Below are 26,566 nucleotides of genomic sequence, written 5' to 3' on the forward strand. Positions count from 1 at the left end.
AAGGTATTCAGTGCTTTGGCCCCGGTCCAGAAAAACACTTATACACATGTTTAGCCTTAAGCGCGCGAGCTGCCTCTGTTTGAGTTGTCGTTGTGTTGTATGAGTGCACAAGCTCTCAAAGTAACTCAACCCACCACAATTTTTAGGTTTGAAGCTCGTCCCTGTGCAAGTGGCAGCGCGAGAGCCCCAGAGCAGCGTTTCAGATCCAGTGGCTTTCTCGTAAGTTCTGCAGCCTTTGCAGCATTTCCCTTCATGTCCCAGCTCCTGGAGTTGTGCAATTACACGATACCCTCTTCTGTCTTTTTATTTTCTTAAGAAAAATTTTGAGGCCATGTGGTTCTGGTGAATACCTTGAAAAATTCCACTTAAAAGGGAAAAAAACACTCCACACAAGCCAGAAAGGATCTTTAAAATAACTCATTTCATCTTTACAATACAGGCAAAGTACAGTCCACTTACTCTTAACAAAAAGCAAATAAAAAGGATCCACATTGCATACCATTGTTATTATTTTTATTATTATTGTTGCTGTTATAATTAGAAAACAAAGCTAATGCTGCTGCCCTGAACAGGGGATAACTTCTGCTCTAGATGAATAAACCACAGCTCTGCTGAAATATTTAATCAAACCCTGTCTGACTGATGAAACTGGTCCTGAGGGGAAAACAAAACAAAACAAAACATGTTGTACATGTTAAAGTCATTAATCTCAGGTGGATTTTAAGTTTCCTGTTCTTTCTCCCCCCTTCTCCCAAATCTTGTTTTCTGCTTCGTCTCCCATGTGCAGAGGACAAAGTCATTCCTGTGCTGGCTCTGATCAGCTCTTGGGAGTGAAGCGATGGTGTTTCTTAACCCCCTGCCCAATGCAGAGAAAACAAAACCTTCTTGGTGGGGTGAGAGAGTTTAGAACAAGCGATCCCAGGGTTTAATTTTCTTCTTGCTCCCCATGTCCCCAAATATCTCCAGAGCCTCTTCCCAGCATCTTGCCCAGGCAGGTAGCTGAAAACTGGGCAGCACAAGCCCAACTCACTTGGAGGTTGTCAAGAGGCATCTAGCAGGAAAAGGGATGGTCCCTCAAGGGCTCTTTTATCACTTTCCTGACAAAGGCACTGTTAATTATATTGAGATTTTTGCCTCCTTTCCTGCCCCACTTCCCCTCAGCAAAGGCTTTTGTCACTGCACATGAAATGCTTGTGGGTTGCCTGCTTTAACATGATTAAGACACTTTTCATTTTGCAGACTGAACCAAACAGTCAAATGGGAGTTTTCTATATTGAATGTCATTTGCCTGCTTTGGGGAAAATCCTTTATGATATAAAACTGGAAAGGGGTGGGTATGGGGGGGGGGAATTCATAAAATAATATGAAGCCAGCTGAATGCACACGAAGTCCAAATCCTCACATTTGGAAATAGCATTAAGTCCAAACTGTTTTATTAAATCATGGATATTTTTTCAAACAGATAAATGCTACAAAGCCACCAACATAATGCTTTTAAAGATGGCTTGCCCTTTTCCCTCAGGGGTAATATTGTAATATTCTGAAATAATAGTATTTATGGGACTATATCAGCTTATTTTCCCAGTCAGTGTAAATCAAGAGAGCTGCGTAGTAGGACATGGAGCTGGGCCAAACAATACCAGCTGTTAGGATCTGGAAGGGCATGTTATGAGAGAACTGTAGCATCAAAATAATTAAAGCCATTTCATTCAGAAGCTGAAAGCCCTCAGTGTTTCATAGCGAAGCCTTGCAAACTGGTTGCAGAGGGGACAGGGAGGGAAGGAGACTGGTACATGATGGGCTTGCCCTGCCATTAGGGATATATTTTCCTTGTAAAACTGTTTGTTGACAAATGTTCTCCTAAATATCTTTAAGGCTACGCATGGACAGAATATAATTTGGCAGCTATTTCTAGGATGCTGGTCGCACTGAGCATTGAAATTGAGAGCAATGACACTTCTCTTTTCTGGCCTCTCTGTGCTTTGCTGCTGATGCCAGGAGGAAAGAATCAGAGACAGGCTGTGAAGAGCAAGAAGCACCATGAGCTGTTCCACCAGTACGGTACCATGTTATAGGTTCTCTTTTTATTCCTAGTTTGTATTAAAATGAAAACAGAAAGCACTGCATCCCTCTCATAGAAAGCCATTTCCTGAAAAAACTAGAAAATGTCAGACCATCAGGAGGGAGATGACCCTAATTTGCTGGATGAAGCAGTGCTGTGCAACAAGGGATGCTGGACTTTATCACACCTTGCCCTGTGCATGAGTCTCATCTTGGTGAGGCACATCACCCCGAGCACATGGCTAATGAAGGGTGCAGCCACTCCGGAGAAGGACCCTGAGACCTCTCATCCTGGCTCTTGTTCCTGGGGAGCAGAGCCCGACCCCCCCTGGCTCCAAGCTCCTTTCAGGCAGTTCAGAGATCAGAAGGTCTCCCCTCAGCTCCTGTTCTCCAGCTGAACCCCCCAGGTCCCTCAGCCGCTCCCATCACACTTGTGCTCCAGCCCCTTCCCCAGCTTCGTTTCCTTCTCTCCACTCGCTCCAGCACCTCAAGGCCTTTCTTGGCATGAGCGACCCAAAACTGCCCCCAGGATTCGAGGTTTGGCCTCCCCAGTGCCAGTTCTGGGGGATGGTCACTGCCCTGGGCTTCCTTCAAATTTTACTTCTTTGAGCTAAGAGTCTCTGTGGCCCCAGCCACAGCCAACCCTGTTGGTTTATGAATTAACACCATTACACTAGTTTTGCTCTAACTCTGAGGAAACGGCCTCAGGTTGCACCAGGGGAGGTTGAAGGTGGTCCTTGGGAAAAATTTCTTCCCAGAAAGGGCTGTGGGGCATCAGAACAGGCTGCCCAGGGCAGCGCTGGAGTCACCATCCCTGGTGGGGTTGAACAGGTGTGGAGATGAGGTTCTTAGGGACATGGGTTAGTGCCCGTGTTGGGTTAATGGTTGGACTTGATGATCTTGATGGTCTTTTCCAACCAAAATCATTCTATGACTCTATGATCAGCAGAGATTTTGAGCCTGGATGCCCCGAACTGCAAACCTCCAAACACTGCAGCTGTTTCAGTTCAACATCTGCAGTAACAGACAGCTGGGGGAAGGGGCAGACACAAAGTATGAGGTACCACTTTGGCTAAAGGTCTGCTGAGGGTTCATTTCCCACCTGATGGACCCGCAGGTGCCTGGTAGGCTTACACACGTGTTTTCATGCTCTGCAAAGTTATGATTTCTTCTGACATGGGAAAAGCAGGTGAGGAACACAGGCCTGATACCAAAGGAGTGAAAGGCGGCTGAAAATAATGTGCACATAGAGCATTTCTTCCATCTCGCTATTTTTTTTGCCAAGCAGAAAGGCTCAGGAAGGACATCAGCAAGGGAGCAAGAAAAAGAGCCATTACAGAATAGCATTGAAATGTTCAAATTTTTCTTTGGTCAGAACAACCCTGCCTTGTTGGCTTCATCAGAAACTGGAAATAAAAATAAAATTCCTTAAAAGAATGAAAGTAGGCCGTTTCTCTACATATCTAACGGAGCCAAATCCTGGCTTTGGAGAGCAGTGGGATTTCTGCCACCAGCCTGTCTGCATGTCAGCCCAAAGACACCCACCGCTCATCACACCGCACTGCGGAGACGTTTCAGTCCACCAGCTTTTATGGGGTGACAATAACACAAACCACTGACAAACTACCAAAGGCCTCTTTCTGCCTGCTCGTGGAGGGGGGAGGGAAAGAGGCGAGGAGACCGAACCTCTTACAGCAAAGCAAAGTGGCTGAGGAGTACAAAATATCTGTAATTTTGCTCTATGGTCCCCAATGCTTTTCTCCTCCAGCTCCCCAGGGCTGGTCAGGGACATGGCAAATGCCTCCAAAAGAGCAGCTGGGTGTGGGGAGGGATAAAAAGGGATTTAGAGGAACACTGCAGTGTTATGGACATATTTACTTCTAGGAAAGTGGCACTGTCAAACCTCATTTGTGTAGGAGTGATTTTCTGGCTGCTTGCAGGACTTTGCGTGGGGAACAGGGTGCCCAAAAATTATCAGAAGGACCTCATGGAATCTGCAGCCTTCTGCTCCTGGAGCAGACATCCTTCTCCAGCATCACCCTTCCTAGCTGGGACATAGAGCTGGGTGCTCATTGCAAAAAAAAAATGAGCAAAAAAAGGACCTAAATCTAAGCCAAAACTTCCTCTGCACAGCAACTCCTACAACATGCAGGAGCGAGGAGCAAACCACCCACGAGAGGTATTAGTCACATTTGTTATTAAGCTCCTTAGGGGCTGTGGGATATTTTACTGATGAGAGTGATTACTAATATTAAAAAGCAAAACAAGAACAGTGACTCTCCCTTTCTCCAAGTGCTCTTTTTCGTTTTCTTGACTGTATCTTGGCTAATTCTGCTCAAAATGAAGAGACTGGGGAGACAGGGAATAAATGAACTTACCTATCCCACACCAGCGAGTGCCTCGAGCCACGATCTCCTCCTGCCCTCAGGAGGGAAAGCAGGGCTGCTTTCCAAGTAGGAGAGCGAAACATAATAATCTAACATTTTGCTGTTGCATCAGTAAGTTCAGCATTTATTTCATACTATTGTTACTGCTTGTTTATAATATATAGATATATTTATGTGGGGAAGTAGAGTAGACGAAAGCATGGTATATATCTTATAAATATTTCTGTATGTCCACATAAAAAAAGAAGATATGTACAGCCACAGATAGTGGTTCTCTGCTGTGCCAGGGCCAGGTGAAGGGCTGACACTTTCACACTCTTATTTTGTTCTGGGAAATTTGTTGCCCTGCATGGATGCTCTCCCTACAGCCGGGACCAGACCTGCTCCGCTCTCTGGGGCTGGGTCGAGAGTGTTGCAGAAAAAAGGGCAGTGGCAGATTTCCCCAAGGACTTGATGGCCCAACATGGCAGAACATCAGTGACTAAGGGCATCAAACCCAAAGGGCAAGAGGGAAAGAGAGCAGGAGCTGATTTTTATTTTATATTTTTTTTTCACTTTCCCCACTGGATTTTGACTTTACTTTGTTAGTTTCTCCTAACGGCTCCACTACAATCTCATGGATCCCATACAGCCCTTCTCAGAGTACCCTACTCTCACCACCTTAGGGATCCATGGGGGTTCTTGCACAGCTGAATTTGAAACCCCATCCAGCCCAGAAAAATCATGGACAACTTTTCCTGCAGCAGTAACTTCAAAGTTGCAAACCTGTGTAAAGAGAAAGGTTAAAATGAGCTGTTCATTTCAGGGGATTGACCTGAAATCTTTCCACCTTTATCATCAGGAGTGGATGCTTCCATGCTAAAAATTAAGTCTTTGGCAAAAAAAATACGAAGGCAGTTATTGCTGAAGACTTGCAGTGTTTTCCATTCTGTCCTAATGCAGACTCAGTACCTCTGCTGGAAGGCACAGACAGGTGCGAGCCTTAGTTATTTTCAAACAACAGTTGCTTTTCTTCCCCGGGGAAAGCTCCTCGTTTTGTTGCTCAAAATACTAAGGGACTTGATGGCTGGACGTCATCGGCAACCACAGGAAATATTTTGGAATAAGATAGCATCCCAAATGAGTTTTTGTCTTCTCAGAGAGCACTTTATTCATGGAGGGGAAACATTTGTGGGCTGTTATTTTTTTTTAAGGGCCTTAGTTTTACTGGTGTGATTGTTTGGTTTTTTTGTTCGTTTGGCTTTTGTTTTGTTTTGTTTTTCTTTTTTTCCCTCCTACCATCTTTCTTCAAGTCTGTGTCTTTACAAGATAAATGACGTCTGGCCGGGGAAATGTTTTCTCTTCTCTGAATAGTGCTGGGGTGCCGCTGGCCTCTCAGCTCCCGGGTGGAGAGAGGAGGGTTTTCACTTGCACACGTATCTCTCGACAGTCCTCTCGCACTTTTTACAGGTCACATAGCAGCACCAGTGGTACTTGCAGTGGCACCGCTCCACCACTTTGTCCATGTAGGGGTTGTAGCCTCTGCCGCAGCACATCAGGTCGCAGCTGTCGCTCCCGTTGGAGGTCTTGTTGCATTGCCTGGAAGAAAGAAAATGTGGTGAGCAAGAGGAAATCGTAGAAGGGTCACAAAAATTATCAGAGGGCTGGAACAGCCCTGCTGTGAGAACAGGTTGAGAGTTGGGGGTGTTCAGCCTGGAGAAGAGAAGGCTTCAGGGAGACCTTATTGTGGCCTTTCTGGACTTAAAAGCAGCTGATAAGGTAGATGGGGACAGACTTTCGAGCAGGGCCTGTTGTGATAGGACAAGGGGTGACAGTTTCAAACTAAAGGAGGGAGATTCAGACCAGATATGAGGGAGAAATTGTTGGCCCTGAGTGTGGTGTGAGCCTGGCCCAGGCTGTCCAGAGAGGTGGTGGATGAACCATCCCTGGAGACATCCCAGGCCAGGCTGGACGGGGCTCTGAGCAACCTGAGCTGGTGAAGATGTCCCTGCTCATGGCAGGGGTGGCACTGGGGGAGCTTTGAGGGTCCCTTCCAACCCAAACTATTCTATGGTTCTATGAGTCAGGCTGGAAAAAACCTAAAGACCTTTAAGATCATCGTTAGATGATCCACTAACTTAACACTGTCAAGTCCACCACTACGCCACCACCATAAGCACCCTAAGAACCTTGCAGAGCTTTCCAAAACAGTGTGCTGCAGTGGTGCTGGGAGGTGGTATCTCTGCAAGGTGCTGGGTAAAGGCAGCATGGTTGCATCTCAGCTACAGCAAGCACATGGTGGGGTGAGGACCCAGCCAAGCAGCCTTGGGGGAGGCAGGGAGAGTCCTAGGGCAGCACTCACATCACCTGCTCAGATGGATAGATTGCACTTGCATCACCTGCTCTGACACCCAAAATGACATTAAACACCTGTTCTGACCCTCAGTTGGGACTCAGCAGCATTCAGGCTGCAGGTCAGCCAGGACCCAGCTTCTGTACAGGCAGAGAAGCAAAGCTATTGTGATACCTCCACCAAACTGAAAACTCATAGTTCCTAGCAACCTGTATTCCCAGGCAGGCTCCAAAGCTGTCTGAAAGGAGCTGGAAGAAGATGATACCCTAAAGAACAAACACTGGTGTTTGTTGAACACTACGTAACCTGAAAAGGATGGAGGAGGAACCCTGCAGCCACAGAGTATTTGCACAGGCTCTGTGCCAGTGATCCCGGGCCGGGAAAGCTCCTGAGCAGGTTGTTACAACCACAATCCAGTCCTGATATTATCAGGGATATCACAACCGAAACTAGCAGAGCTGGACTCTGCACTTTCTCCTCTAAATGTCTCTCTGCATGGCACGAGCAGATGGGGAGCTGGTCCTGTAACACCCCAAGTCCTGACCCAGGAGCAGGCAGCACGGCAGGAGCACAGTATAGGATGACAAGTAGCCAAATATCACACAGACTTCCACTGCTTGTTTTGCTTCTGCTTTTAATTAAAGCCAGACTTGTTAGGATAAGTCTGCCATTGTGTGGGGTTCCCTAGCTTTGTCCTCTTGCAAGCAGCTGGCTTGAGATTTTCAGAAGTAAGTCATGAATTGGGAATCTCCTTCACTGATCCATTGATCACGGATCCTCAGCCATTCTCAAAAAACAGCTGTCTCCTTCTCCTAAAATACTCCACGTTGAGTCACTGGACATGACAGAGCAACAGACCTTGACTTTAAGATTATATTAACCATGCTGTAGATATGCTGTTTCTCCACTGGCTGTAAAGATACCCAGAGCGGAAGTCTTCATGCTTGGTCAGATGCTTGGCTGGACACTAGTGCTGTGGGTAACATCTCATGATGCACCCAACACCATGGGGCTGTGAACTTGATGCTGAGCCTTGAAACTACTGTAAGACAGGCAATGTGGAGAGTGGGGGAATTGCTGACTTCTCTCCACAGTCTTATTCATAGAATCACAGAATCACAGAATGTCAGGGATTGGAAGGGACCTGGAAAGCTCATCCAGTGCAATCCCCCCATGGAGCAGGAACACCCAGCTGAGGTTCCACAGGAAGGTGTCCAGGCGGGTTTGAATGTCTGCAGGGAAGGAGACTCCACAACCTCCCTGGGCAGCCTGGGCCAGTGTTCTGTTACCCTTACTGAGAAGAAGCTTCTTCTCAAATTTAAGTGGAACCTCTTGTGTTCCAATTTGAACCCATTACCCCTTGTCCTGCTGCTGGTTGTCACAGAGAAGAGCCTGGCTCCATCCTGCATGGCTGTTTTGGACAGAAACACTCTAAGGCTGGTTTGGGTCAGGGAAAAGAAACAGGAGCATGAGTTGGACTCTTGAGCTGACTCCATTAATAGATGAAAACAAATCCATGAGACTAATAGGAATTCCTCATGAAGCAATGCTTTAGGAGAAGTTACAGGATTAATGAAGTGTTGAGATCTTGTTCTTGTTCTTTCCTTGCTTTTCTCTGACTCAGGCAGGCCTCCCGTTTGTTGTTTCTGACTCGCATTCCTCTCCAGGTTCAGTGTTTAAAGACCCCCCTCCCCGCTCTCCTTCTTTCAGGAGTGTGTGTAAATATTTACAAACCTTTGAAAACCTCTACCAAAGCCGAAGTCTACAACCACACTGAGCATGTTTACCTAACGCTGAACCAAAGGCGTTGTTACCACCCCTGTGAGCCAGGGCCCCAAACCTCCAAATGACTCCTTATAAATGTATTAGTAAATGCATTAAATATTCAGAGCAAAGGTTCAAATGTAGGCATGTTGACATTAGAAGAGGGGAGGGTATTTGACAACTTTACTCAGTTTTACCAGTGTATGGAAAGTTTGTTGCCTGGAGGTTCACCTAGGAAGGATGGAGACCCTGCAGAAGCACGGTGATGGATGTGCCACCTCGTGCTGAGAGATCATTAAAATAGTCAAGAAAAAGAATACAGGTCCACTCTGACTCAAGTTCACCACTGAGGACATTCACTCGTCAAATGTACAAGGCACTCAACAGTCACATCTACCACATTCAAAACTCTTCTATCTGCTGTATTGAGACTTGGGAATCTCCCTTTTCTTGCATCCACTCCTGTGGTTTGCAAAATGTGGATCTACTAGGGGACACACTTTTCCATAGCTGACCCCATCCCACCCAGTCTGAAATAAAGAAAGGAAAAAAACCAAAATCTTACTGAAAAGTCCCCAAGCTTCCTTCAGTTTTGGATAAAAGAAGAAGGATGTTCTGGGTGGATGAGCTGAATAGCCGAAAGAAAGCTTTTGACCCCATCCTGAGACTGAATGGGCTTCTAGAAAACTTTCCTGACAATGCCACAAACCAGAGACTTAGTTTTCTTTTCTAAAGTATAGGCTCGGATGAATTATCTTTATTTTTCTTTAACAAGCTGAAACAGAGGTAGTTTACCAGCTGTGTCTATACATAGACAAAGCAAGAGGGGGAAGACAAAGGAGCCCAAAGTCCAGAGTTTACCCACAGAAGCTGCCCCAGAGCATCTGCTTTCAGAGCCCACGGCTGCGATCTCACCAGGCTCCCTGCTGATGGGTTAAGTTCAATCTCATTTATTTTGGGCCTGGTCCAGCACGATTCCAGCAACTCAGAGAAATGCCCTCCTCCTGAGCCTCAGAGAGAAAATACGAAGGCAGGAGATTGCATCTTAACACAACACCGTAACCTCTAGAAGCACTTGGAAGATCGGTGAAAAACGATGCTTCGGCCGTAATCCCAGCCAAGGTCCTGGCTCAGGGACAGGCTTTCACATTGTCACAATATTTTCTCCTTCTTTATGCAAGAAGGGAGAAGGTCAGCCCTGCTGACTGGACAAATCCCACTCAATACGCCTGTCCAAAATCTCCCCCTTCTAGTCCTCACTTGCAGAAACACTGCAGTACATCGTTCCCTGAGACCAAACAGCTTCATCATGGGGGTGGCTCCTCAGCAGAGATGATGAAGGACATCTCAGCACTTCCATGAGTCGTCGCCCAGGTGGAGAGGCTAAGCCATCTCACAGTTACCTCCTGGGGAATTTTCATTTTAAAACCTATAGCGAGACACCACACTTAATTTCATAGTGAATCCCAGTTCACTTCTGTCGCATCAGCAGATACAAGGATAGATTTTTTTCGTTGACAACAAGGGCAAGTGTTGGATTTTGCACCTGGGACACGGCAACCCTGACTGTACATACAGACTGGGGGATGAGATGCTGGAAAGCAGCTCTGCAGAGAAGAATTTGGGGGTTCTGGTCGATGGTAAGTTGAACATGAGCCAGCGGTGTCCCTGGAGCCAAGAGGGACCCGTGTCCTGGTGCATCCAGCACAGCATGGCCAGCCGGGCAGGGAGGGGATCATCCTGCTCTGCTCTGTGCTGGTGCAGCCTCACCTGGAGCATTCACTGTGTGCAGGGCTGGGAACACAGGATAAAAAGGATATAAAGCTACTAGAGAATGTCCAGAAGAGGCTACAAAGCTGGTGAAGGGTTTGGAGAGGAAACCATATGAGGAGAGGCTAAAGTCTCTTGGTTTGTTCATCTTGGAGAAGAGGAGACTGAGGGCAGAGCTCATGGCGGCTACAGCTTCCTCGCAAGGGGAGGAAGAGGGACAGGTGCCAAACTCTTCTTTTTATCAACCAACAACAGAACCTGAGGGAATGGCAGGAAGATGCGCCAGGGGAGGTTCAGGTTGGACATCAGGAAAAGGTTCTTCACCCAGAGGGTGCTGGACACTGGAACAGGCTCCCCAGGGAGGTGTCACGGCCCCAAGCCTGACAGTGTTCAAGAAGAGACTGGACAACGTCCTCAGACACACGGTGTGAACTGTGGGGTTGTCCTGTGCAGGGACAGGAGTTGGACTCCATGATCCTTGTGGGTCCCTTCCAACTCAGGACATTCTATGATTCTATGACAGCTGGCATCTGAGAGCCAAATTGAGGCAAACTCTGTACTGTGTCACACACAATAATGACATATGATGACAGGGACAGGCCAGATGTCGACCGGGACCTCACTCCCACAGTCTTACTGACAAGTGGAACCTGCTTATTAGTACACTAGAAAAGTTGTTCTGGGTCACAGCAGTCACCTGCATGTCCCAATACATCTCCCACTGGCTGTGGGACATGCTGTTCAGGGAGGAAAATGCAAATATGGACACTTTCTGTAATCCTTTTCCTCAGCCTTTTCCTGACAGTAGATGTCCCATCCCTGGAGACATCCCAGGCCAGGCTGGATGGGGTTCTGAGCAACCTGGTCTGGGTGAAGATGTCCCTGCCCAAGGCAGAAGGTTGAACTGGATGAGCTTTGAAGGTCTCTTCCAACCCAAACCATTCGACGATTCTATCTACCACCAGCACCTGGGATGTTGCATTAGGGATGATAGAAGGTATGTTCCTGCCTAGGCATCTCAGGATCCCCTTGTGGGTGTCATGGACATGGGTTTGTCTCATCTCTCTCACCTCAAGGAAACCATCTGCCTCCATGAATTCCAGCAGCCAAAAGTCCCAGAAGACAGTACTGCTGTGTAAAGAAGTAATTTATTTTTTCTCTTTAGAATCAAATTCCTGTTCATTTCTTTAGTGCCCCTTGCTCTAGTAACATCACGTTTTACAGCAGTATATAAAAGAAAGAGAAAAAATAACTCAAATCCCCCAGGAGGTATGTAACACAATGGACATTGGCTAAAAATACATCAAAGTGCACAGCTTCACATAAGATTTTGAGGGCAGGATCTTAACTACTTTTAAATTGCTTTCTCATCCACAAGGAACAACTAGAGACTGACACTGAACAACTGTACGAAAGAGCGTTATCAATAGTACATGTCAGCAAGAAGATGTCAAGGGAGACCCTGGAATCAGCCTGTATTTTCATTAAGAAGGAGTAGAGAGTGAGCCTAAACATTTGTGGAAAATGCTGGAGCAAAAGTAGCTGAGAGCATTTTGTGAGAGTGGATTAAAATGCAAAGTAAGCAACACACTTTGAGAAAGATCCAGATACATGTGGGAATGTTCCCGGGAGGGTCAGAGGAGCAGTTCAGAAAACAGAAAAGCTTGAGGGAACCAACTTAGAGAAGTTCATAAGAACTATCTTCCCATCTATAAAAGATCATTGCAAAAGGGAGAGAGAATAAATGTTCTTTGTATGCAGAGAAAAGAGGACAAGAAATGACCAGTTTGATTTGGAAAAAAACAAAAAACAAAAAACAAACAATTTAGATTAAGAAAAACATAATTCTGAGCATAGGAAAGCCCTGGAAAATGTTGTTTAGGGCAACTGTTTGGAAGATCAGAGTAGACAAACATCTTCAGGATCAGCCCACAGTTCAGTCTTGCTCCTAAAAAGATCAGGCTCCGTGGAAACGCATTCCCAACACTGATGTTGCCTAACTCCAAGACTGTTTCGATGCAGAGGGACTAAGTACGTATTTTTTATTGTCTGAATTCAATATCTGCTACAATTTTACTGTGTGAAATTATTCTTTCCACCAAGAAACGTATTATTCACAAAGCTGGTCAGGAAACTTTATGGACAAATACGGGTTTCTAAAAGTGAGAAGGATTCAAACTTCTCCAGGGATGAACTGAGAAAAAGCCCAAGAAATCACAGCTGGACCAACTGTCCAAATGGGCACCAGCTACAGGCACGTTGCCCTAGGAAAGTTCCTCCACTGCAGGTGAGAGTAACAGAAAGCCACAATTTTCTTGACTCTCCTTCAGTTTGAACTTCTGGTGTACTCACAGAATAATCATTTGCAGTTTGTTAGTCATTGTTTGTTGGATGCCATGAAAAAAGGGCAGTACATCTGATAACAGTTCCAAAAATTACTGAATCACCATACACATTATAACCAAGCGAAAGCCGGAGTTCATCGTGTTGCTTCTTGCGCCCTCACTAACAGAAACTAAACCAAGACATAACCAAAAAACACCACCAAATGCTGTTGTCTACCCATAACTACCACTCTTCGCTGTATGAGTGTTAAGAAATGTCATGGCCCGCATGACCATGCAAGCAAAGCATATTTTCAGGGTGGCAGGAGACAAGTGGTACCAAAAACAAAGGCTGTCACTGAACATGGAAAAACACTCCATCCTTTTTTTTTTTTTTTGCAGAATTTGATCAATGCATCTGTTTGGACAACCAAGATACCAATAGAGGCAACCACCAGCCACCAAGTCTTTGCAGTCACCACCGAGAAGCAGATGCGTGCTCAGACAACTTCATATATGTTCCTGCCCAAGAAAACATACCAGCCTAAGACACCTTGGGAGACACTTAAGACTAATCTTTTTAATTGCATAAAAAAGACGAATATGTGAGCAATGAGCAACCACCACAGAATGGTCATGTTCTTTGCCAGAGTGTGTCAGCTAAGGAGCGGTGGGTGATCAACCCAATTTCTGCAGCATTAAGAGAGCTCCTTCCCATCTTCAGCAAGGAGGGAGAAGCTTTTGCTTGGCTCCATGACTGCTCTGGGAAAGGTCAGTAATAAACAGCTCAATTATCTCTATGAGGCTTCAAGACCTGGAGGTTTTTGCATGCACGGCAGAATTTCCCTTTCTTTGAATTCCTTAAGGGACCTTAAAAAGCCTTTGAAATATGATACACTGCACCCTACTGATAAAGAAGGTTAATGCTTATGCTTCTTTTCTCACAAAAGACATCTCAATTTTATAATCTGCTATTATTTATCATTTACTCAAAGCTGCTATAATAAATTTCTCAGGCAGAAGAAACTGAACTACCTTTTTAAAGGATGAGTTATCGGGTGCTTCTGTCCAAGAAAGCTCTGAAATGGGAACACGTGCAGTTTTTCCCAGTGGTTAATTCGTTGTATTGAAATTTGTGCAATCCCCTTGCTGCTCCACAGATCAACTTCTTCAGATTTTCCTCCAGAACATTTTTTATTGTCTGTGGAAGTGTGATGGTGACATATGAGCACATGGAGTTTGGCTGCAGTCGATTAAGGCTGTGGTTGCAACAAACCTGTTTGCAGGAGGTTTGGACAACGGTTGCAAAACTCAGCTCCTTAATCAGATTTTGAGCACTTCAAAGAGGCTTCAAATCTCAGGTTCAGGTTCAGCTCCCTGGCTTTGAAATCAGGATACACCCCAAGCTCTTGGAGGCATGCAAATTTCCAAACAATTTCTAATTTCAACATGAAAATGAGAAAGGCTGAGGTGTCTCAGAAAACATTTCAGGCTTGTGCAAAACAAGGCTTTGAAATCCTTTCACATAAGAGCTCTAAAAGGCATTTGATTAACGGACTGCACATTTTCCAAGTGGATTTTCATGCAGTTCCACTACAAGGTAATTGAATTCCCTTTCCTGCCTGAAAAACACACAGTAAGTCCGCATAATGTGAGGGTTAATTAGAGAGATGGAAGCCACCGATTAGATTATCCCTTCCACCCACCTGCTGGTGCAGGATTGTTCCCTGCAGCATACACTGAAATTCAATATGTCCAAGGTGTTGCAACCCAGCCATCAACCTCTGTCCTGCTTCCCACGTGCTCTGAGTGAGCACCAGACCTGGGGCAGAGGGAGGGAGAAAAGGGATTTTTCTCCATATGATGCAGAACTACTAATTTTTTGTAAGAAAAATGCAGTAAATGGAACTTTTTAATCCAGTAACAGGAAAAGACATGGATCTGTGGGACATGGGCCAGAGGAGCCACAGAAATGATGCAAGGCTGGAACAGCTCTGCTGGGAGGACAGGTTGAGAGAGCTGGGGTGTTCAGCTGGAGAAGAGAAGGCTTCAGGGGGACCTTAGTGCACCTTTCCAGACTTAAAAGGGGCTGAGAAGAAAGATGGGGACAGACTTTTGAGCAGGGCCTGTTGCGACAGGATAAGGGGTGATGGTTTTAAACTAAAGGAGGGAAGATTCGGGCACATAAGGAAGAAATTTTTTACACTGAAGGTAATGAGACCTTGTCCCAGGTTGTCCAGAGAGGTGGTGGATGAACCATCCCTGGAGACATCCCAGGCCAGGCTGGACGGGGCTCTGAGCAACCTGAGCTGGTGAAGATGTCCCTGCTCATGGCAGGGGTGGCTTTGAAGGTCCCTTCTAACCCAACCTGTTCTATGACTCTATGATAAAATGTGTTGTTAATGGGGTCCCCTCCTGTCTGCCCCCCTTTGGAGGTATAAAGTGGTCTGGAAAGCTGTTGAAGATGCCCAGATCAAGGTCTTCTGGAGCATAGTGAGAGAGGTCTGTGCTGTAACATTCCATGGGCTAATCCCTGCACCCATCATCATGACTATAAAAAAGCCAAAAAGGGAATAGGCAGGTGGTAGGAGAAGAGAAAAAATGAACCAAGGGACCACCAAGAAAAATCCCTTTTTGATTGCATTTGCCATAAAAGACCCTAAAAATTAGCTTAATAGGAAACAATGGTATCTCCCCCCAGAAGATTTTGACGTGCATAAGGATAAAATGTTAAGATGCCTCTGGGACTTGACTTGTAAAATAAAAACCTGTTTGGGCTATTTTCATGTGAGTGTTTTTACATCTTTACAGAACCGCATTTTTCCCTGCTCTCTCTAACAGCATCCCTTTTGTGTTCCTGCTCCCTCATCCCTGTCATTAGCCGCTATCTCTGTAGCCCTGCGGCCAGCTGGAACAGAGCCACCACATTTAAAATACATTTAGATGTCCTCTCCGGGAGAGAAAAATTAAGAAGGGAAAAAGGCATCCATGGGAGGAGGATCCCACCAGGAAGAACCGGCCAATCTGCAGACACATTATGTGCATTTTACATTTATTTCCTCTGTTAATGTAATGCAGAAAAGGGGCTGCTATGGCTTGTGTTACACCTGCAAATGTTGAGACACCAGGCTCAAGAGCTGGCAGATGGATTTTGATGAACATGAGTGTAACTACACATGACCTTAAAACTTGTCCTAAGAGGTGTCTGCAGCTCAACATGGGACTATCTCACCATCCTCTCCTCCCACAGCCATCACTATCTCTCACATCTGAGAACAAGGAGTATTTCTTTACAGGTGCCTTTTGAAACTCATCCCCTCCTGCCTTAATATCTCGGTTCTCTAAATCCTCACTCAATCTTACTTCCCCTGGACCCTCCCCTGGCAGGTTCACAATCACCAGTGTCACCCAAATCGGGATAAATGGACACCTGCAATACACATTTTCCTATTCTCAGTAGAAAAAAAAAAAGATCATTTAAGACCTTGACATATTTTTCATCCTTTGCTGGGATAAAAAGGCCAAATCTGCTGCAAAATGAAATTAGATGAAGAAGAAGACACGCCTCCCTCCTCCTTAAGAGGATTTCAGCACATGGAAAATGTTTTACTTGGCAAATCTGTAATGAATTCAGTTTGGTTTTGACACATCCTGTTAATTTCATGCAATTCCTATAAAACTAATCTTCAAATAACCTCCACAATTTTTTCATTGCAAAGCAGAATGACAAAAACAAAGAGATCTTTTTCAGGACACAAATTTGTCAAAATCCATAAAAACCCACAAAAACTTTGCTTCCACTCAAATGACATTTTCCCTCAGAAACCAGTTTCAATGCATCCTTTTTTTCCCTACAGTCCTCAGTGATCCATAAACATCTTCACTTGCTAATTACTGCTCCACCGCTGGGCCAGCAATGAACATCAACCTAGTGTTCCCACCACAGAGCTGTTGTAGAGCAGTCCAACCACTGATTTTGGTCCTAGTGGAGGATACAAAATCGTAACTGCCATAAAATATCAGAGGACAAAAAGCACACGCTTGCCTCACTCAACTGTCATCATCTCCTGATCAGGTCCACCAGTTAAATACAGATATATTGTCTACAGAGTTGAAGTTACAGATTAAATGGCCACTGCCAAAGGATATTTTCTGAAGTCTCCTCACGAAGCACTTCCTATGAATCAAAGGAATTCAAAAAGGATGTACCTTTTCTGCATTTGGATCATTTACTTCATTTCTGTTATTTCTGTCACACTTTCACTCATCGAACTTTTCAATACACAGTGGGAAGACCACTACATCCAACAGGAGTTAAGATGAAGACATTCCACAATAGTGTAGGTGCATGCATCTTGCAACTTGATTGAGTCTCAACCACAAAATAACACAAAGAGCGAAGAAGAATTATGAGAACTATCTGAAGAAAGCCAAGCATAGCAACTAATGACACCGCTGGAAAAATCCAGCATTTGTAACCACCTAACAAAAAATCTGGAAATGCAGCAAAATTCTGGAAATACACAATTATTTGGCTGTTGAAGGGTCTGCTGCCCACCTAGAGATGCTCAGACTGCTGAAACGTGGAATTGGTTTGTCTTGGAGGGAATTAAACAGGTCCTGGGAAGAGACAAGCGTGTCTGTTGGCTCTGAAAGTGACAGCACTGTGCCCAGTGGAGGTTTGGGTATGATGACCTCAAATCATGACTATTAATGGGATGAAGAAATTCCTCTGCAGAGACATGAGCAAGACAAACACACCTGGATTTTTAAAATGCAGTGGAAGAAAAATTCTAAAAATTTACCTTTGTAGTTTACAGGGTTTTTTAAGGTTGCCTGGGAGCCCTGGTCCTAATTGGGTTAACACCTGTCTGCTTAGAGGAGCCCTAAAGTAGAATAACAACTCATCAGCAGTGACTGCAAGAAGTGACTTAGAGAGACTCAAGACAGTAAAAAGCAGCTGCTTGATCACTACAAGTTCCTGAAGAGGTGAGTTGCCTAGGGAAATTCAAAAGGTATCTTGGTCCTGCCTATACAATGCAAAAAGTACCTGCAGCCTTGTCTTGGACACAACCACCACTAACAGACTTGAGCATCCATGGACCATACCGTATATTAGAGGCATCCTTTACCTGCATGTGCTACCTCACAAATTATTTGCCTCTTATTCATATGTGTTAGTCTCTTCCCCTTTTCTCTTTAGAGCTCAGGGTGTAGTCAGCACTCGCTGCAGAAACCCTCACCTGTCCTGTGTCCCGTGTGACCCCACTTTCTCGTTCTTCATGCAGAAATCGGGCGAGCTCTGCAGGTAAATCAGCTCTGTCTCTTTAACCGGCCTGATATCAATATCCTTTGGCACAAGGTATTTGCGTGTGCCCATGGGCCGGTGAACGACCTTGGTGGCTGATAAATATTTGTTTTTGAGGTCCAGTGCAATGTCTCGCAGCTCTTGAAGGCCTTTCCAACAGGTCTTGATAGAGCATGACCCAGAAACTCCATGGCACTTACATTTCATTTCAAGAGAGGCTTTCAAGACCTGCAAAAAGGAATGCAGGAGTTAGGAAATGCCCTTCTCTTTCCTTCAAATATTCCATAAACTTGCTAAAGAAGGCACTTTTTTAGCAGTGGCTGTTATAGAGAAGGACTGCTGCTCTGATTTCTGCTCAGTCACTCTAGAGTAGCTGCTGTGCAAAGGGAATGAGATCCCACAGCTCCTTGGTGATCACTATCAGCCCAGGACTACGTTCACCAAGGCATCTTTGAAGTCAGCAGACACAAGAGGATTTTGAATTTCGATCAGATATCTACACAGGGCTCCATTTCGACCCCCTAAATTCCTAAGGAGCTGAAAATCAAAGCAATCCATAAATACATAATTAACATCCATGTCTGCCTCTAGCAGCTTTGGGCTTTAGGTAACAGGGATGTCAAGGCTCTGACAAATTCAGGGCACCCTCACCTTGCCTTTCTGTTGGCCATGGGGACAAAAGAGCATTTTACTTTGGTTCTGCACTACTCTGATTTCTGTAGGATGTGGCAGGATGCTGCCAGGAAGGGGTGAATGCACCAGCCGTAGCAATGTTACATCCCAAACAAAATTTTGCCCATTGCAATTAAAATAAAAACTAAGGACATTACGAAAATATTAACAATAATTAAAAAAAAAACAGAGTGGGAATGGTGGAGAAAAACACCCAGGAGAGGCAAGTTCAGCGTGGTTGTGCTCTGCAAAGGTGAGTTCAGCCCACAGCTACACAGTCAGCTGCCAATTTGCTCAACACGCTTCAAGTTGTATCTGCTCTCACGCCCAAGCACAAGCAGCCCTGGAAGGACTAAGCTGTGTGGTAGGACCAGCCTAGGAAACCCCTGTAGCCCCAGAGATAGGCGCAGGGCTCAGCTTTACAGTCCCACACCCATTTCTCCAGCTGCGATGGGGATTTGCACCTCCGTGTGCCCCAAACACAGCACGTGGTAAGTATTAACCCTCCCCTAGATGCAAGATGTTAAAAGCAGCTTCTGCCAGATATGGGAATCATCACTAGAAAAGTAGTTTGAAAAGGAAAAATCAGCCCTCCTGTCTGCAGGGATGGCTGGGGGGCAGCTGCTGGACACATCTGGCAGATGATAATTGCTCCATGCTCGCACAGCATTTTGTCTGTGCAACGCCCTTGGCAGAGCACGACAGGACCCATCCCCACCACAGCTCCTGGGGTAAGCCAGCCAGAGCCATCCTTGGCTGTGGAAAGGGTGTCAGAGACATCCCACCCGCAGTTATATAGGGGTGATAATAATGTTCAGGACCTCCCGAGTCCCAGCATGAGTTATAGAGCCACAGTCTTCAGCAGGCCAAAGGAGTTCAGAGCAATCTGGGAGAAAACTGCCCCTTTCACTAGCTGATAGAGACACTGAACCTCACAGAGCGACCAACCACTACAGATGATTGTATAAGTACAATAACTCTTGTGGATTTGTTACCTGTCTCCCTACTTCACTGTTGTGTAGATGCATCAGTTTATTGGCTTGTGATCCTGATTTTTTCATCTTCATGGGAGCATCTGAAAATTTGGACCCCATGATAAGACCATAGTTGAGGTTGTCTGCACATCCTCCCCATCGATACCCAGGTCCAGGTGTCTCACCTGGGATGGGACCACAGGAACAGCCAGGGAGGTCCCCGGTGGTGCAGGCTCTGGCAATGGTGTGGCTGATGGCAGCAGCAGAAAGGGCATACACAAATGCTGACTCCCTTGTGCCTGGAAGAGACAAGAACTCCAGCTCAGCCTCCTAGGACAGCTGAATGCTCCCCAAAATGAGACCCACATAATCTGTACCCCACAGAACAGCAAACACACCAACTCACTGCAACTGAGACCTCCCATGGCATCACCAGCTTGGAATACATTTCCTAAGCGAGCTCTTTGACATGACACAACATCCCAACAGGGCAAAGACACACACAGATTTATACAACTTGCCCATTGTGGTGTGATCAGCTCTTGGAGCACATGAAGAAGCACCCCCATGGACTGTCCCATCTCCTTTTACCCTTGTGCTGGATGCTGCTTGCCAGCAGGTCATGGAGCTGGCAGTCATGGAGATGGGGGAGGTGATGGGAGGCCATAGTGCTGCAGCACAAGTGTGCAAGGATGCTCTGACCCATAGGAGAGCTGACTGCACAGCTTCACGCATAGCATGGGGTGACTGACAAGTCTGCAGGCTCTGAACAGCAGCTCCATGGCTGTGAGCAAGTGCACCATAACTCCTAATGGGATGAGCAGACCATATTGGAGGCAAGCAGGAGACAAGGTGTTGGACTCGAGAGCTCCTCAGCATGATTGGCACCATAATAATGAACATGGTCTCAGAGAACAGGAAAACCAGGTTATGTATCAGGCTGGGAGATGAAGGGATGGAGAACAGCCCTGTGGAGAAGGACTTGTGGGTGCTGGTGGGTGAAAGATTGGCCATGAGCCGGCAAAGCGTGCTTGCAGCCCAGAAATCCACCCGTGTCCTGGGCTGCATCCCCAGCAGCGTGAGCAGCAGGTGGAGGGAGGGGATTCTGCCCCTCTGCTCCGCTCTGGTGAGACCCCCCTGCAGTGCTGGTCCAGCTCTGGGTCCTCAGCACAGGACACACACGGACCTGCTGGAGAGGGGCCAGAGGAGCCCCAGGAATGATGCGAGGCTGGAACAGCTCTGCTGGGAGGACAGGTGAGAGAGTTGGGGTGTTCAGCTGGAGAACAGAAGCTTCGGGGATACCTTAGTGCGGCCTTTCTGGACTTAAAAGGGGACGATAAGAAAGATGGGGACAGACTTTTGAGTAGGGCCTGTTGGGACAGGACAAGGGGTGATGGTTTTAAACTAAAGAAGGGAGATTCAGGCCGGACATGAGGAAGAAATGTTTTGTGATGAGGGTGGTGAGAGCCTGTCCCAGGTTGGCCAGAGAGGTGGTGGATGAACCATCCCTGGAGACATCCCAGGCCAGGCTGGACGGGGCTCTGAGCAACCTGAGCTGGTGAAGATGTCCCTGCTCATGGCAGGGGTGGCACTGGATGAGCTGTGAAGATCCTTTCCAGCCCAAACTATTCTATGATTCTATGTAGTCCCTTCCCAAGACTCCTGGCAGCACAACCCTTCCCAGCCCCAGCACACACACACACACCCCCCACTGACTCTACTCACTCATGTCCCCTGGTGAGTCAGTAGTGCTGTTTACCTCTCTCTAAGTCCAACAGGTAGTTAGGAGCCAGCTCAATGGAAGAGCAGTTCCACCGCATGTCTGAGAAAGTTTTACGACAGGTCTTTATCACTTCCCGTGCTGCCTGGATGATGGTCTGCATTAGCTCCAGGTTGCTGCGGCACAGCTGCACCTGGGAAACCACCAAGCCTTCAAGCTGCTTGCAGTGCTGGGTTTGATTCAGGGCCAAAGCCGAAGGAGTCTTGGACAGAGCTCTGAGGAGACAAGCACATGCAAAAAGGCATTAAAACCAGCAAAAAAAAGCTAGTCTTCAGGTCAGTCTTAATTCCTCCACTACCTCCAGTACTTTGGCACATGTTCATCTTAATGTTAGCTACCTGAAAATAAGAGCTTACTTTAAGCTGGTGAGAGATATGGTCAACTTTTAAGAGTAATTTATCTCATCTAAAGTAGGTGTTTAAGGTATGTGGGAAGAAACACCCTCTAGAAGTGTGTGTTTCTCTCCATCATCTTGGGGAGCCCGGACAAAGCTCCTGGGGCATGTGCCAAGTTGACTGAATGTGTAAATCCTTATGGAGAGGGTTTTTCTTGCTGAAAAATGAAGAGGATGGACATCCCAACAGCGTGAAAAATGACCCATCAGTTCCATGATAACAGAAAGCTGGATTTTCCAAGACTATGGTATTTAAGAAAAAAAAAAAAAAAAAAAAAATAAAGTTGCTGTTATCAGTGTTTTGCATTCAGCATCTGTCTCACACACTCTCTAGGGATCATGCTAAATGTCATGTAATCAATTATGGAAAAAAAATCCCCTGCAAAGCCTAGGGAAAAGCCACCAAGCTTGCAAAACAGATGCTTTCCCCTAGAGTTAATGCCAAGGGCCTCCACCAGTTCCATCACTGTTGCACGTAGATAAGCCCGTTTCTCCAGTTTCCAAAAATGTAGAGCAGAAGCACAGTGAGAGTATACACAAAGAGAATATCATGGCCAGAACTGAGAAGGGATCCACTAGCATCAGCACTTTTGTAACCACAGAAGAAACCAACAACATCCTAAAAACCTCATTGATTTTTCTGGTGTGCAATTGTCAGCGTTTCCAGGTAAAAAAGAAAAATGCGGATGCTGCCATGCATCGCACAGGGCTGTGCTCTTCTTTCTTAAGCACCCACAGCGATCAGCAGAAGCCTGGTGTGTAACTCTCTTTGTATCTTTATGACCTGCTTAGGGCAGTCATAAATGTTATTCATTCCCATAAAACAACTTTCTAGCTGGCTGCATCAGTAACTGGCATCTGATCCTGGCACCACAACTGCCTTAACACATATTTCCTTCTCTCCTTGTTAAATGTGTTGCCTTCCAGTTTCATCCTAAGCCATCTTGGTTAGTTTGGCTTATTAGCAGACACATTTCTGGGCGCATTTCACTTTATTACTGTAACATCCACGTCCTTCAGAAGTTAAATGGGATGGAAACGGAGCTAAAATTGAGCCCTAACCAAGATGGGGGGGGGGTGGGTATTTAGCTCTGATCTCTGACTTTCAGGAAAACACATCTATGTTCCACCAGCTCCCTCTGGGTTGGCTTGAACCAGCTGCTGTGTATGTTGGAGCTCTCTCTGGGTTCTGCATAACTGCTAAGCCCAACTCCTCTTCCAGCAGGGAAAAGCTACCATCCTTGCTAGGGCTGAGCGGGTCTGCACTGACAAATTCCCGAGCTGCTGGAGTTTGGCATTTCTGACACCAGATAATCAGTGGCAAACTTGGAAGGGAAACCACCACTCTGCTAGCTATATAAATATATACATCATACATATATTTAAAGAGGTCCATTAAATATACAGCGAACAGAAATTTTGGCCAATGAATTTCAAGGGAAAGGAAAATGTGGAGTATTTAATGGTCTGAAACTCTGCCCTGTTGTTCATCTCTGTCCCTTGCACACTGTTCATAGAATCATAGAATGTCCTGAGTTGGAAGGGACCCGCAAGGATCATGGAGTCCAACTCCTGTCCCTGCACAGAACAACCCCACAGTTCACACCGTGTGTCTGAGGACGTTCTCCAGTCTCTTTTTGAACCCTGTCAGGCTTGTTGTCCTTGTCTGGAGAGGGGCATCTCCAGAAGGCAACATACCCTGCCTTAGATGTGAACCAGCACTGGACCTGAGTTGATGGAAACAAAACCTGGTGGAGATATTCTGGGTGCTCACATGTCTCAGATTTATTATATCCTTGAAGGCAGAGGCAAGAGTCTTGGGACGCTAGGAATGCCACCTGACTGCAAACCTCTACAGTGTGGACCTCATGGTGGTCCTTCCTCAGCCCATGGAAAGAAAAAGCCATGTCTAGAGAGTAACCTCATGTGTTTTTAAGATCTACAGTAGGATATGGTGATTCGTGCCCTAGTTCTCATTTTCTGCTCTGGCTATAGAGAGAATCCAAGTACTGAGCTCAGATGCAGGCATCTGGACTGCATAAGCACAGAGTTGGGTGAGATGAGTCCAACCCCTAGCACTTGGCACCAGAAACCTATGAAAACTTATCCCAGAAAGCCTATCAGCAACTCTCAGTAATGGGTTGAAGTGCAAATCGGGCAAGATGCCAAAGCAGCTCATCACCAATAGAGTAAAAATGATAAATACTCCAGCACAGTATGTCCCAGCAGCAAAATAAGGAGGAAGGGTGAGACAGATGAAACGAGAGAGCTCCACAGCCTGAGCTTCAGGCAAATGAGGAATACTCCATCTCTGAGAGATGCTATACTACAGGGCACCAGCTCAATTTTCTAATCAGAGGTGCCAAGTGACACTTCAGAGAGCTTGGGATGTTTCACCTGGCCCTCCAGAATGATGCACGTATCTCCTACATCCTATACCACATTTTCTAATCCTGTACAGAGGTCTTCAGCATCTTTCAAGGACCTGGAAGCCTACACTGAAACACCTGCATCTCATCATTACAGATAGGTCAGAAACAGCAGAAATAACCACCTACAAGTTGGGATGAGAGCTGAATTCAGACTGAAACTTATCCCCATTGTGAAAAAAGGGGATGTGATACAATGAGATCATATTATTACAGATAGCCTGAAATGATCTCCATTAGAGAAGCAGATTTATAATGCAACAAGAAATAAATTTGTTTTGTGGAAGAGGGGAAAATATCTGCCAGACGGTCAAGAGAGGAAGGACCATGGCCCTGTTGGGGAGATAAACTCAGTAAATGGCAGCAATGGCTGTTTCTCATTGAATGAGCCGAGCTCCAAGGAACCCGCCAAGAATAAAAATGCAAGACGCAGGAAGGTGTTTTCTGAACATCTCCCAGGCCTGAACTTCATGGCTTTGCTGGTGAGAACCTATAATTGGAAACATCTCCAAGTGTCGGGAGGAAAAAGTAAAGGGTAATGGGGATGGAAAAGAAAACTCACGGTTACTGGAGTTGCTTGCCGAGACCGAAAAGTGCATTTATAAATCACAGATCAGGAATGTGAGAGGCCTATTAGGTCATTTAGTCCATGCCCTGACAGCCTAGGTTTGCTCAGTCTCTGTCCTACATTCAGAAATGCCTTCTCCACCCCTTGTCGCTTCAAACCCTCCCCATGGAAAGGCACCAACCCTTCCTGTTCCCCAAATTCTGGCAGGACCAGGGAGAGATACCCACCACCTGCAAAGGACATTGGTGGGGAACAAAGTCCATTCATAGGGCAGTGGAAAGGAAATAAACTTCCCCAGAAGAGTCTTGTCTATGGCGGGATTGGGTGGTGGATGTCTACCCCATCTCTACCGAGTCTCCATTGACCACCAGCAATGGGAGGGGAAACAGCCAGCCTGAACAAAGCAGCCCTCAGGGAAGAACAACCTTTAGCCCTCAGTCTGGTAAAAAAAAACCTGATAAACATATTTCTTTGGACTCACACCCTTCATCCAAGAAGCAGCACATGGGGATTTTACCTGCTGTCATCCCATAAGTGCTGCTTTTCAATGTTTCCTCCTGCTAACATTGTCCTCTCCTCCCTTGACTCTCCTGCCCCATCCTTCATTCTCCAGAAATCTGGGGACAACTGAGGGGTGGTTGGTTTTTTGGTTTGTTTTTTGTTGTTTGTTTGTTCTTGGTTTTTTTAGGGTTTTTTTTTGTTGTTTTTTTTAACATACACATTTGACCCATCCCCTTAAATAAACAGGCCCCAAACCAAACATCTCCTGCTTTATATATAGCATAGCAGCGCTTTCAATTGGAGTTATGGATACTGACAGAAAACCATAAACGTAATTACAGAGGAAATATGATGCACAGATGGATCATGACTTTCGTTTACTCTTTTAATTATCTCAGGCAGTTAATAAATTCATTTGAAAACATGAATGCTCTACAGTGTTAGGTCCTTTGAGAGGTATGGGCTCATTCCTGCAGATCTGGGCTCTGTGAGAAGACTATTCATAGAAGCAACAGCTTGGAGGAATTACCTTCAGATCTGAGCAGGCATGGTTTGGTTTACAAGGAGCACTGTGCGTTGGACACTGCTCCCAGCCAAGCCAAAAGGAGAAAACTCATTGAACTGAGTGTTTCAGCATTGGTGCCCTGTAAAACAGCCTTGGAAGGTAGAAGGTCCTCCTCTCTGTCTGATGTGGGCTCTCTTGAAGGCATCTCCCCATCATCCCTTGTGCGGTGTTACCCAAGAAGGTCTCACAAAGGGACTGTTGGTGAAACCATGAACTTCTGCTCCAAATTGTCTGCTTGTTTTTTCATGAAGGCACCCTCGTTTTTATGCCTGTTCTTAAACCCTTTAATCTTCCAGGGATTTGGGTGAAACAAGATTTAAACGAAATTATGTGGCTGTGGACAATGAAGTGGGCGGTAAACTTTACTAAAGAGAAGCAGTGATTGGGGGCTTTTTGCATTTGATCCCATTGAAGGTTTTATCTGCGGGAGCCTCATTTTCCCAGGTTTTCAACTGGAAGAGGCTCACAGGATTGTTATAATAACCTTGTGTAAGCTCCTGGTAGTCAGAGGCAGCCCATGTCCTTGCCACCCTGCCCTGCATCAGCCCTGGTCTGGGGACCACAAACACTGGGAGAACCACCACATCCCCTGGTAAACACTTTCAGTGGTTCTGCAAAGCCTTTTCAAAACAGAGAAAAGGGATTTAAAACGAAATAAAGAGGAGAAAGAGGGAGAGGAGTCGGGGGGAGGGGGAGGGGAAATTAAACAAGCCTGAAGTAAAAGCTTAAAATAAGAG

The 26,566-nt window shown here is 45.9% G+C and overlaps 1 protein-coding gene across 1 annotated transcript in view; it reads right to left on the reverse strand.

The window, feature by feature from the left end:
• Nucleotides 1-368: 368 nt before the first annotated feature.
• WNT11 (Wnt family member 11) overlaps nucleotides 369-26,566 on the reverse strand; it is a 34,257-nt gene continuing 8,059 nt past the window's right edge. The window contains 4 exon segments of the mRNA XM_065833581.2: nucleotides 369-6,026; nucleotides 17,882-18,174; nucleotides 19,614-19,891; nucleotides 21,352-21,587. Coding sequence (XP_065689653.2) covers nucleotides 5,852-6,026; nucleotides 17,882-18,174; nucleotides 19,614-19,891; nucleotides 21,352-21,587 — 982 coding nt within the window. The 3' untranslated portion in view covers nucleotides 369-5,851.

This window comes from Patagioenas fasciata, chromosome 1 (assembly GCF_037038585.1).
Source record: "Patagioenas fasciata isolate bPatFas1 chromosome 1, bPatFas1.hap1, whole genome shotgun sequence".
NCBI classification, from domain to species: domain Eukaryota; kingdom Metazoa; phylum Chordata; class Aves; order Columbiformes; family Columbidae; genus Patagioenas; species Patagioenas fasciata.